The sequence below is a fragment of the Nannobrachium achirus genome, assembly GCF_963921795.1.
Source record: "Nannobrachium achirus genome assembly, chromosome: 23".
Lineage (NCBI taxonomy): Eukaryota > Metazoa > Chordata > Actinopteri > Myctophiformes > Myctophidae > Nannobrachium > Nannobrachium achirus.
Window position 1 is genome coordinate 22,655,965 of NC_137830.1, and position 11,719 is coordinate 22,667,683.

The 11,719-nt window shown below is 41.4% G+C and overlaps 2 protein-coding genes across 3 annotated transcripts in view; both read right to left on the reverse strand.

Moving 5' to 3' along the window:
* slc37a3 (solute carrier family 37 member 3) overlaps positions 1 to 6,597 on the reverse strand; it is a 25,496-nt gene extending 18,899 nt beyond the window's left edge. The window contains exons 1-3 of one of the 2 annotated variants that reach the window (XM_080754502.1): positions 6,550 to 6,597; positions 4,643 to 4,922; positions 1,191 to 1,305 (exon numbers count right to left, since the gene is read on the reverse strand). In XM_080754502.1, coding sequence (XP_080610628.1) covers positions 1,191 to 1,305; positions 4,643 to 4,722 — 195 coding nt within the window. In that variant the 5' untranslated portion in view covers positions 4,723 to 4,922; positions 6,550 to 6,597. The remainder of the gene's footprint in view (positions 1 to 1,190; positions 1,306 to 4,642; positions 4,923 to 6,549) is intronic. The other variant, XM_080754503.1, reaches the window with a different exon arrangement.
* LOC308308808 (C-C chemokine receptor type 4-like) overlaps positions 4,722 to 11,719 on the reverse strand; it is a gene marked incomplete at both ends in the record, with an annotated part of 9,261 nt that continues 2,263 nt past the window's right edge. Inside the window, 2 exons of the mRNA XM_080754260.1 lie at positions 4,722 to 4,737; positions 5,698 to 5,745. Coding sequence (XP_080610386.1) covers positions 4,722 to 4,737; positions 5,698 to 5,745 — 64 coding nt within the window. The remainder of the gene's footprint in view (positions 4,738 to 5,697; positions 5,746 to 11,719) is intronic.

Below are 11,719 nucleotides of genomic sequence, written 5' to 3' on the forward strand. Positions count from 1 at the left end.
TTTTTCTAGATAAGATATCCATTTGCATTTGTTATATTGCTGTTGATGTACTGATATATTATCTTGTTTATTATTGTGATGTTTTTATCTGCTTATCGTAAATCGCTTTGGATTAAAAGCATCTGCTAAATGCCTTAACTGTAAACTGTAAACTGTAGGGTGGAGCAAATACGTATTAGTTATTATGATGATCGGTTTGGCTCTTCTTCTTTTTGCTTTGTCTTTTTTATTTGTCTTTTTTTGCCCTTTGGCACCATGGTGCCCTACTGCACGAAATACTAACCCAGGTCCCACTCAGTGCCTAAATTTCTGCTCTTGAGCTGAGACAGAAAGCCTGTATGGGTAGAATATATACAGTATTTTGCGCTTTGAACTTCATGCTTGGGTGCTTGTCAACTAGTAGTGGTCCTACCCCAACCAACCACGGGATCTAAATGACGTCAATAGAAGAGCAGGGAAACGCCAAATACAACCACCACAGTTGTATTGGTTACATTGTAATAATGTACTCTACCGTACATACCATGGATCGTGATAGGACTCCATTATATTCTGAACCACTTCCACCAGTACAGTAACTCAACACAAAAGGAGAGGGGACTCTATCTAACAGTGGTCCATTGTGATTCCACCCACAGATAACCTTTTACCGGGTGGGGCGAGGGGTGGGGAGGAAATAAACCAGTACCTCTTTGCCAGAGACAGAGAAATCCCTGAAGTCTTTGGAGTGCAATTATTTATTTATCTTTTGCCAGAGGAACAATACCACCGGAATGGAAGTGACCTTCTCTTGTCCTGTCTCAATTATTACATGATCGTCTAATCGCAATTATTTGGCATAATCGCAATTATTTGACATAATCGCAATTATTTTGTCATAATCGTTTCCATGTTTGTATATTTTCAAACATTTTCAAAAATATCGATATTCTTTTTAAACCAATAAAGTTGTCAAATAGGTAAGTCATTTCTTTGTATATTTAGGTTACGTGTCATATCTGCCATGTGCAACTTCAAAGCCTAAAAGCCAAACAGAGATGTAATCGCCAACGACTAAAACACAATTAAAATCATTAATAATCGCAATTATTTGAGTGAAAATGTATCATCATGTAAAATGTCATAATCGTGACAGCCCTAGCTGCGTTACATAGAGAATAGTAACATAGAGGTTACTGCTAATACGTCACCTGTCCCGGGGAAAGCGAGGGTGCACTGCCATTGTGGACGGAAGGGGTCCACTGGGCCGAGATGCTCACTTTCACATTACTGAACGTCTTCCTGGACGAGTGCAGCAGCACATAGCTAGAGAGAGAGACAGACAGACGGACAGACAGACAGACAGACAGACAGACAGACAGACGGACAGACAGACAGACAGACAGACAAGAGTAAACTTAGCAAAGCAACAACCTGGTAGCCTGCACATGAATCATATTCTCGCGAACCAGCATAAACAGTCAAATTGGGTTAATACCCATTTAGAACGGGTACACATTATTGTGTATCATTATTTTATGCTTTAACTATTGAAAATAGCAGATATACAAGCTCACACACGCTGCGAGCATGTAGATCTGCTATTTTTGAAAAATCTTGAAAATTAGAATTTTGACCCGATTCTGTCTTTTGAAACCTTCTAAGACTTTTTGAAAAACCTATGTTTCTATGTCAGCAATCTGGCCAGCCATCGTCAAAGAAAAGGTCCTTTTCACTTAACTGGAGCTCAGTTAGTCTGTTCTTGAGAGACTACTATGTCAGTGGTGCTCAAACCTTTTCATGTGAAGGACCCCCAAACTGATATTTATTTGGCCACGGACCCCCGTCTCAAAATATCTCGTTCCAGGGACTACCCAGAAGCAAAATTTGATTTACAAACGTTCGCTTTGAAAATACATACTGTATATTCAAAGATTTGCACACATTTTCAAACAAACAACTTTTTCAAAAATAGCAGATCTACAAGCTCGCAGCGTGGCACTCGGTGCCGTGCTGTGAGCTTGTATATCTGCTATGTTTCACTGGTTAAAGCATTCAATAATTCTAGGCCTAAATGGGTTAAGTCTGAGGTACAAATATGGAACCAAATGGATTCGATTTTACCAGGACGATTATTACCTGTGTAGTCCTCAAACAGTGTGAGAAATCCTGTTCACACTTTTGTTAGGTAGACACGAGCCTTCGCATAATTACTGATTACCATTATAGATCTGCAGTGAGCTGATACGTATTACACAATGGCACACAGACAGTCGGTACATACCTTACTCTATTCTTTCTAACCGCTCATACTCGCATACTACTAGCTTGATGTGGTGTTTGAAAGCTACGTATGCATTGCGGTGTAGGTTTACGTGTGGGGGTGAAGTTGGGTTGAGTACCGAAGTACATTTACTCAAGTACTCACTACTCACTGTATTGAAGTAACATTTTGAGGTATTTTTACATTACTGGAATCATTTTCGGTACATGTACTTGTACTTCTACTCCACTACATCACAGGCAGATTTATACAATTATTTGAAAAATTGAGTTAATAGATACTTTGTAGGCTTTGATTATTATTACAAAACATTACATTAACCACTTCAGCCCTATGTATATTCCGCCATTTCAAAATAGACGATCTACAAGCTCACAAGCTTGTAGATCTGCTATTTTCAAAAGATTTTAATACATTTTATACATTGTGAAAAGGGACTTTCTGCATGAGTACTTTTACTTTTGGTACTTAAAGTATATTTTGATGCCAATGCTATTGCACTTTTACTCAAGTTAATTCAGATTACCTGACTTTTACTTGTAACAAGAGTGTTTCTACATTGCAGAATTTTACTTTACTTGAGTACAGAAGTGCAGTACGTTTTCCACCACTTGCGGTGTAGGTTTACGGTGTGGGGGTAAAGTTGAGGTGAGATTATTCACTGTAAAGCCAGTGAGAGCAGCAGTCAGCCACAGGAGGCTAGCTGTCTCTGACAGACCGGACAAACAGGTGGTTTTCTTGCCTCCGTCCACTTGGCACCAAGCGAGATAAAGAGAAGAAACACAGTGATAACGCAAAATCATGGGCGTTCACTCAACTCTAACTGCAGTTCTGAAATGAGTCGCCTATCATTTACCAGTAGTCGACCATGGGTCTCAAAAGAGACTAGTCTGTTTGTTCGCAATTTGTCATGCATGTTGGAGAGAGAGAGAGAAAGAGAGAGAGAGAGAGAGAGAGAGAGAGAGGAGAGAGAGAGAAAGAAAGAATCCCTATTTAATACTTTGTTGTACAACATAGCATTGCACACAAATCGCCGATCTACAACACCTTGTAAACTTGTAGATTGGCTATTTTGCTTCTCTTTTTTTTTTATATATATTTTTATAACATCTATAATTGATTCTATTATCACCATAAGATCTGCTATTTCCGCATGCAAGCTTAAGTACACTTAGGCCTAGAAGGCTTAGAAGGGTCAGGATGGCTGGAAGTGGTCAGAAACCGACCAAAACCGCCACGTTGGGGTTTTGCTGAGGTGTCCAGTGTCTCTTAAAGGCACAGCTGCAGACCTCACTTTACTTTTCTTATCTGCACTTTCCTGATAAGCAAGTCTGTAATGGGCTCACTCTTTACGATACTTAAAACTACTGCAGTCAAACATTAACTCACCACCGGCTACACAGTAAAATCCTCAGTGTTCATTTAACTCTCTAGACTCAAGTGTACAAATAGACCCTTGATTGTACATCTGCAAACATTTTTGAATAAGAAACAGCTTGAGAACTACTGGTTTAGAAGACATTTGTAGTATCGGCCTTAGGTCTTTAATAGGATAACCCCTTAATAGGTTAAATTAAACATGCTCTGAAAATAGGGGTGGGCGATATGGTGATAAATATCGTTGAGACGATACAATGTCTCCACGATATGCCTTTTCAGAGATATCGTATATACAGTATCATGATACAATGAGGGAGCCTTGTAAAAAATCCTGTTTAGTCGCTAATACAGAGATTCATTGCAGAATACATTTAATCCTGCATTTTTGTCTAAATCAGTAGTTCTCAAACTTTAAAATGTCAATTGGGTCTCCCCTTAACTCTGACAGTGTACAAATGGTAAATGGTGCATTTATATAGCGCTTTTATCCTAAACGCTTTTCAATGTGCATTGCATTCACCCATTCATACACTGGTGGCAGAGGAAACCATGCAAGGCACCAACCTGCTCACCGGGAGCAACTCGGGGTTCAGTGTCTTGCCCAAGGACACTTTGACATGTAGACTGGAGGGGCCAGGTTTTGAACCGCCGACCCATGGGCCATTGGCCAACCTGCTCTGCCTCTTGAGCTACAGCCGCCCCAAATGAAACCAAATGGACCCGTAAGGGTCCATTTGGTTTCATTTGTACACTGTCAGAGTTACATACTTGTAAGGATCAATGTAGACCTCCCAAAAGGAACCCAAAGAGTCCCTGGACCCCACATTGAGGACCACTGGTCTAAATGGTCTGTTACTCCTTTTGATTTTAGTTTTTGTTAAGTAACTTGATGTATCGCGCCCACCCCTATCTGAAAATGCACGAGGCCCACGCCACGCCACGCCACGCCACGCCACGCCTATCTGCAAGGCCGGGGAAGCGCTGCGGGTCCCGGTTTACCTAAAGAAGGTGAGGAGGAAGGCCGCGAGGTGATGATGGGTGTACTGCGTCGGGGAGCCACAGCACGAGGAGGGAGGCATCACAGGGTCAGCTGGCTGGGAGGAGGAGGACGGAGAAGGAGAAGGAGAAGGGGGAGGGGGAGCAGGTGGAGGAGGTGTGGCTTCAGGGAACAGCCACAGAAGGAAGAGGAGGAGGAAGAGGAGGAGGGGATCAGCTAAGGTAGTCCACAATGGTAGCTAGGAGGAGGATGCACTGGCCTACATCCACACAACAGCTTTGTCTGGAAAGAAAAGGAGTCGACAATGAAAAACGCTGACTGAGAGGTGATTTTTGGAAACCCAGCTATAGAAGTCTGAATTTAAATGTTTATGGGTCACGAGAAAAATAAATCTTGCTTTTCCTACGTAAAAAAAAAATACATATTACAGACATCCTGAAAAAAGGCAAAAAGAACTTCAGAAATTGTAAATACTATAAAAAGAAAATAACGAATCTCCAAGCTCACAACACATGCCATCGCACCGTGTTGTGAGCTTGGAGGTCGGCTATTTTTCATCTTTCTGGAGCGGAAAAGGTCTGGGAACCTAGGGAACGAAGCTTTCAGGCTGGAACTAGCACAAGTTGGAGGTGTTGCTATGGTGGAATGCTGAAGCATTTATGGATTTGCTGGAGCGCATATAGGGAGGAATCCACAAAATCCCCATCTCTGGTCATTCACTTTTATGGTTGTTGGGGCATATGTTTTATCCCTGCTTACTGGTTAGACTGAATTAAATGCATACATGTCCTTTTGGGGAAATGTACATTTGTTTGATAATATGAAGGAAAATCTTTCAATTTAATAAGAAATGTAGGTAAGCTACATTAAACCTGGGGTCCCTATTTTGTAAATTATATATTCTTTTTAATGCAAAAACAGCCTATTTACTAGCTCACAACGTGCCATGATGCATATTTGTCTCTCACATGATGTGTATTTTTGGCTATTTGTCATACAATCAGGGCTTAAGTGAAAGCATTGTAAAATGCTAGTCATCTAACTACCTCTGGTGCACCTTTGGATGAGAGCCACCATAGACAGGTATTTCAGCCAGCCCTCCGCCCTGAAATACCCGAAACCCACATAGAAAGGGAAGATTATTTGAGACTGAGAGTGTTGTTGATGTTGGTTTACCAAGTGGTCCAAACATTAGCTTCAGTAAATTAAGCCCTGGAAAGTAAGAGTTTAAGACTGACTGTTAAGATACTATTATGGATATTACGGATATATTAACGTTACATAATAGTTTTCTAACATTCCTTATAATTACACAATCCAGTAATTTACCCTCACATGATTTAATGACTGTACATAGTACATACAGATAATCGTTTGAAGGCCTGTTGACATAGGTGTGTATGAATAAGTATGTATTGATGCATTTCTGAATTGAATACAGACATGGGACCACAATGGAAACAAGCCCTATAGAGCTTGTTGTGTCATCCTTTTAGCATCGTTGTATAGTCGTACCACTGTATTATTTGCAAACTGTTACTAAGTATTCAATCAATCAAAAATCAAGCAAACCATGCAGTTCAACATGCTGCTGTCGAATCACCCATTGGTTATTTGTTTGTCAGATTTGTTTACAAGGCTGAGACTGATTGTTGGTGGATTTGAGGCATTTTATCACATGTAAGGAAATAAACAGAGCCCTTGTCAACAGTAGCTATAGGCTATTTACAGTTTTCTTGAGGACGTATTGATGTCTTTAGTAGCATATGGCACATATGATAATTATAGACACCTCATTCAGCTCATTTAACACTAACGTAACAAACAATCCGAGCAGACAGCCAACACGTACAGTTAAGGCATTTGAAAAAGCAATACAAATATTGTAGTCTAGAGTTGTAAATCTTACCTGTTTATGTTGTGTTGGCTAATAACGTTACGTTGCTCTCTGTGACTGTGTGTGTTTACTGTGACAACAGCAGGATGCGGATAGGAAGGCTCTGCGTCCCATAGCCTGGAGGGACAGTCGTGCTCGTGATTGGCTAGTTTGCGCTACCAATGGAGACAACGTTAAATGTTTTGTCTCTGTCTTTAGATGACATCGTCTTTCCAAAATAAATTAACTCCTTGGTTGAGTCAAGTTGAATCAAACTTTAGTTTTGTATAATAGGCCTATTGTCTAATAGTAAGTCCATAGTAATATAATAGTACAGTAAAACAGCCCAAATCAATCTCTGTTGTCTCCACGCGTCAGCAGTTGCCTGACAACCGGCACTCCAGGATATGGGATTCTATTGCGCCGTTAGCTAACGGTGTGTCGCCGCCACCAACTGGCCAGAGGTGGAACAACAGACACGTTGAAGGTAAAACATCCGCACACTGGTTTAAAGCTCCCAAAACAAAAATGTATTAAATGGTACAACGTTTCGACCTTAATAGCACTTTATAGGTCTTCACCAGGCAAATACTGACAAAGGAACACATACAAAAATATGTGTAGCCTACCTACCTTTCGGAACCCCTTCTTCTTTTTCCTTTAAACAACAGAAATGATGGAGCTTGTACAAAAACACATTTCATCCACTTCTTTACACCTGTAAACATGTGACAATAAAGCCTTCTGCTGAATCAGAATGACCTTTAAATAGTATTCTGATTCAGCAGAAGGAACACTGAAAAGGAATGATGTAGGGCCCACCGCCCCAGGAGGCACACGTCATCAGAACATAAGTGGTGTCCTCACTGTCCTGGCCAGCCACTAGGCTAATTGAAGCCGAGGCCGAATTGGCCCGAATCGCATGAAAGAGCCCTGACAGCACCTGGTTGGTTCTACAGACTCCAAATGTCTGACATCGAGTGTGTATGCATGTATGTATGTATGTAGGCCTATGTATGTAATCCGCGCATCTCGAGAACCGGCTTCAAATTCGTCATGCTCGTGTCATGCACTGTGTCTGCAGAGATCTCCATATATGGGCATAAAATGGACGCAGACAGACAGATACAGATGGTAGCAGGAAAGGTCGACCTAAAACAAAGTCGACCCAAACTCATTTCCCAACGGGTCTGTGGCCTCAAGCTAGATGCAGAATAGACCAAAATCAAATCTTTGCTTCTGGGGGTCCCTGGGAAAAAATATTTTGCCATGGGGGTCTGTGGCAAATACATATCATTCTGGGGGTCCTAGACATGACAAAGTTTGAGAAATATTGATAGCAACATAATTTTTTTCAGGAAAACTGTTAGGATTTAGAATACATTTTTAGAATGTGCCTATCAGTTGTTAAGGACCCCCAAAATGTGTTTTTGGCCACGGACCCCCATCTCAAAATATTTTGTTCCACGGATGGACCCCTGTCGCAAAATATTTTGTTCCAGGGACCCCCAGAAGCAAAGATTAGATTTTGGTCTATTCTGCATATAGCCACAGACCTGTTGGGAAACGAGTTTGGGTCGACTTTGTTTTAGGTCGACCTTTCCTGTATTCATACAGATATCTCCATATATGGGCATAAATGGACACAGGCAAACAGATGGTCAAAACGGGTCTTATGACAACTAAACAGGTATAATGGGGTTTGCATTACGCAGACTAATAATTAAAAACAAAAACACAAAAGAAAACATCAACAGACAATTATGCATTATTGCGACCGTCAGGGAGCAGTTTACTATGAAAACCTCCACCGGCCGTCCGTCCGTCCGTCCGTCGGTCACACGTCACACGTCACACCTTTGCCCTGCTCATATCTCCGCATCAGTATGACATCACACCACATGTGTACACAAACCTTTGTGTACGTTGCTGTGGCAACAGTCTGTTGTTGCTGGTTTGTTAGTGTACGTTAGCAACCACCTTAGCAACCATGGTTTTACCCTAGCAACCAACTGTTTACCCTAGCAACCAACTGTTTACCATAGCAACCATGTTTTTTTACCCTAGCAACCAACTGTTTACCATAGCAACCAGATACGCAGAGCAGGGATCTCCATATATGGGCATAAACAGGTGACATCACACTGATGTCAGATACTCAGAGCAGGGATTTCTCCATAATATATGGGCATAAAAGGGATTCTGTTAGGGATCTCCATATATGGGCATAAAAGGGATTCTGTTAGGGATCTCCATATATGGGCATAAAAGGGATTCTGTTAGGGATCTCCATATATGGGCATAAAAGGGATTCTGTTAGGGATCTCCATATATGGGCATAAAAGGGATTCTGTTAGCTGTTAGTGATCTCCATATATGGGCATAAAAGGGATGCTGTTAGGGATCTCCATATATGGGCATAAAAGGGATTCTGTTAGGGATCTCCATATATGGGCATGAAAGGGATTCTGTTAGGGAACTCCATATATGGGCATAAAAGGGATTGTATCCCAGATGATGCCCTGTTAGGAGATCCACGCTAACAGAATCCATATATGGTCCTACCGACAGCTGCTATAAGCCAACCCTGGCGATAAGGTCTGAGTCGAAGAAATGCTTCTTTCCTGGCAAGAATTGCCCCTTTATACTGTAGGGCTCGTTTGTGTATTGTATGACATCACGCCACATCATCGGCTGAGGACTGTGTGATGTCATCATATCTCCATATATGGAGACATAAGTTGCTCATGCCCAAATATGGGCTGGTTAGGTCAGACTTAGTGTGATGCGTAGGTTATCTCCATATATGGAGATTCAACTTCAATGAGTAACCATGGCAAACTGTCAACTGCCCGTATGTCTTGATAATTGGTAAAACAAACTTTTGGCCTATTTGTGGAGATAAGCGACCAACGGTCGCTTATCTCCCGATTAGGGAGTCTTTGGTTACACATAGAACATTTTGCAAACACAAATTAAGTAGACTCATGAGATGCAATTAAGCCAGGGAAAACAGATGGGTTTTAAGTAGGGCTTTGAAAACCCCAATCAGGTGGAGAGGCAGACTATTCCAGAGTCGAGGGGCCATGGCCGTAAAACAACAGTCACCCCTGCTCTTTTTATTGCGACCGTTAGGGAGCAGTTTACTACCAAAACCTCCACCGGCCGTCCGTCCGTCGGTCACACGTCACACGTCACACCTTTGTTTGTGTACGGTGTGATGTCATATATCTTCAGTATGACATCACACCACATGTGTACACAAACCTTCGTGTACGTTGCTGTGGCAACAGTCTGTTGTTGCTGGTCTGTTAGTGTACGTTAGCAACCACCTTAGCAACCATGGTTTTACCCTAGCAACCAACTGTTTACCCTAGCAACCAACTGTTTACCATAGCAACCATGTTTTTTTACCCTAGCAACCAACTGGGCATAAAAGGGATTCTGTTAGGGATCTCCATATATGGGCATAAAAGGGATTATGTTAGGGATCTCCATATATGGGCATAAAAGGGATTCTGTTAGGGATCTCCATATATGGGCATAAAAGGGATTCTGTTAGGGATCTCCATAAATGGGCATAAAAGGGATTCTGTTAGCTGTTAGTGATCTCCATATATGGGCATAAAAGGGATGCTGTTAGGGATCTCCATATATGGGCATAAAAGGGATTCTGTTAGGGATCTCCATATATGGGCATGAAAGGGATTATGTTAGGGATCTCCATATATGGGCATAAAAGGGATTGTATCCCAGATGATGCCCTGTTAGGAGATCCACACTAACAGAATCCATATATGGTCCTACCGACAGCTGCTATAAGCCAACCCTGGCGATAAGGTCTGAGTCGAAGAAATGCTTCTTTCCTGGCAAGAATTGCCCCTTTATACTGTAGGGCTCGTTTGTGTATTGTATGACATCACGCCACATCATCGGCTGAGGACTGTGTGATGTCATCATATCTCCATATATGGAGACATAAGTTGCTCATGCCCAAATATGGGCTGGTGAGGTCAGACTTAGTGTGATGCGTAGGTTATCTCCATATATGGAGATTCAACTTCAATGAGTAACCATGGCAAACTGTCAACTGCCCGTATTCTTGATAATTGGTAAAACAAACTTTTGGCCTATTTGTGGAGATAAGCGACCAACGGTCGCTTATCTCCCGATTAGGGAGTCTTACTGGTATTTAGGCTAGTAGTACGTCTTTATTTCAGTAACATGTCTCCCTGTTAGGTGGGTTACAAATGAGAAGCAACCTCACAAAGATCACTTATCAGCTTGAGTTCCTCTTCCAGTGTTGTCTGCTCATTTATTTGTGTCAACACTTATTTATCATGTACCGTATGAGTATCCTGATTGGATGAAATTGTTATCCCGACCTGAAAATGCATGTTCTGTTTACTTTTACTATTTTTATTTAATTTTTTACAATAAAATATCACTTACATAACCTTGCATTATTACAACACACATTTATACACACTTCCACACTGTGATGACATCACACCGGTGTGATTTACAATACACACTGTGAAGTTGTTTACAAAAAGTTATAGTACTAAGGAAACATAATGTAATGGGTGTATACAATATACCATACTTTATGCACATGTACAGCTGAGGATGCTTTTTACATTCTCTTTGCTCTTTGCATTTTGCACTCTCTTCCTTTCCTAAGCCATTATTACTTATTACTTATTATTTTATCTTTAGATGTGTTGTGTTTTTGCTGTTTTATATATACTAGACCTTACCCGTTCGAATATATGTGCTGCAAAATATGTGCAGAGTGTGGGTTTTGGGGAAAGTAACTGTAACTGCATGGTGCGTGCGTGAGAATATGTGGGAGCATCATAATGTAAGGAGCAGCCCATGGAGGAGTGTATATTTATGACAAATAATGTAACAGCAAAATTAGGTGAATAGAAGTATGAGGATGTATTTGCTCCACATAAGTTTTCTATACCCCTTGGAAGATGAGACACACATCACCCGTTGCATGCGTGACCCATGCAGAGAGAGAGAGAGAGAGAGAGAGAGAGAGAGAGAGAGAGAGAGAGAGAGAGAGAGACTGCAACATTCCTAACTGTGAGAGAGGTGTGTGTGGGCCCGGGGCTACAGATCCCATGGCCTGGAGGAACGGACCGTAACCCTGACAACAGGCTGTAGAGCTGTAGAGTGAAGAAACGCTAAAAAA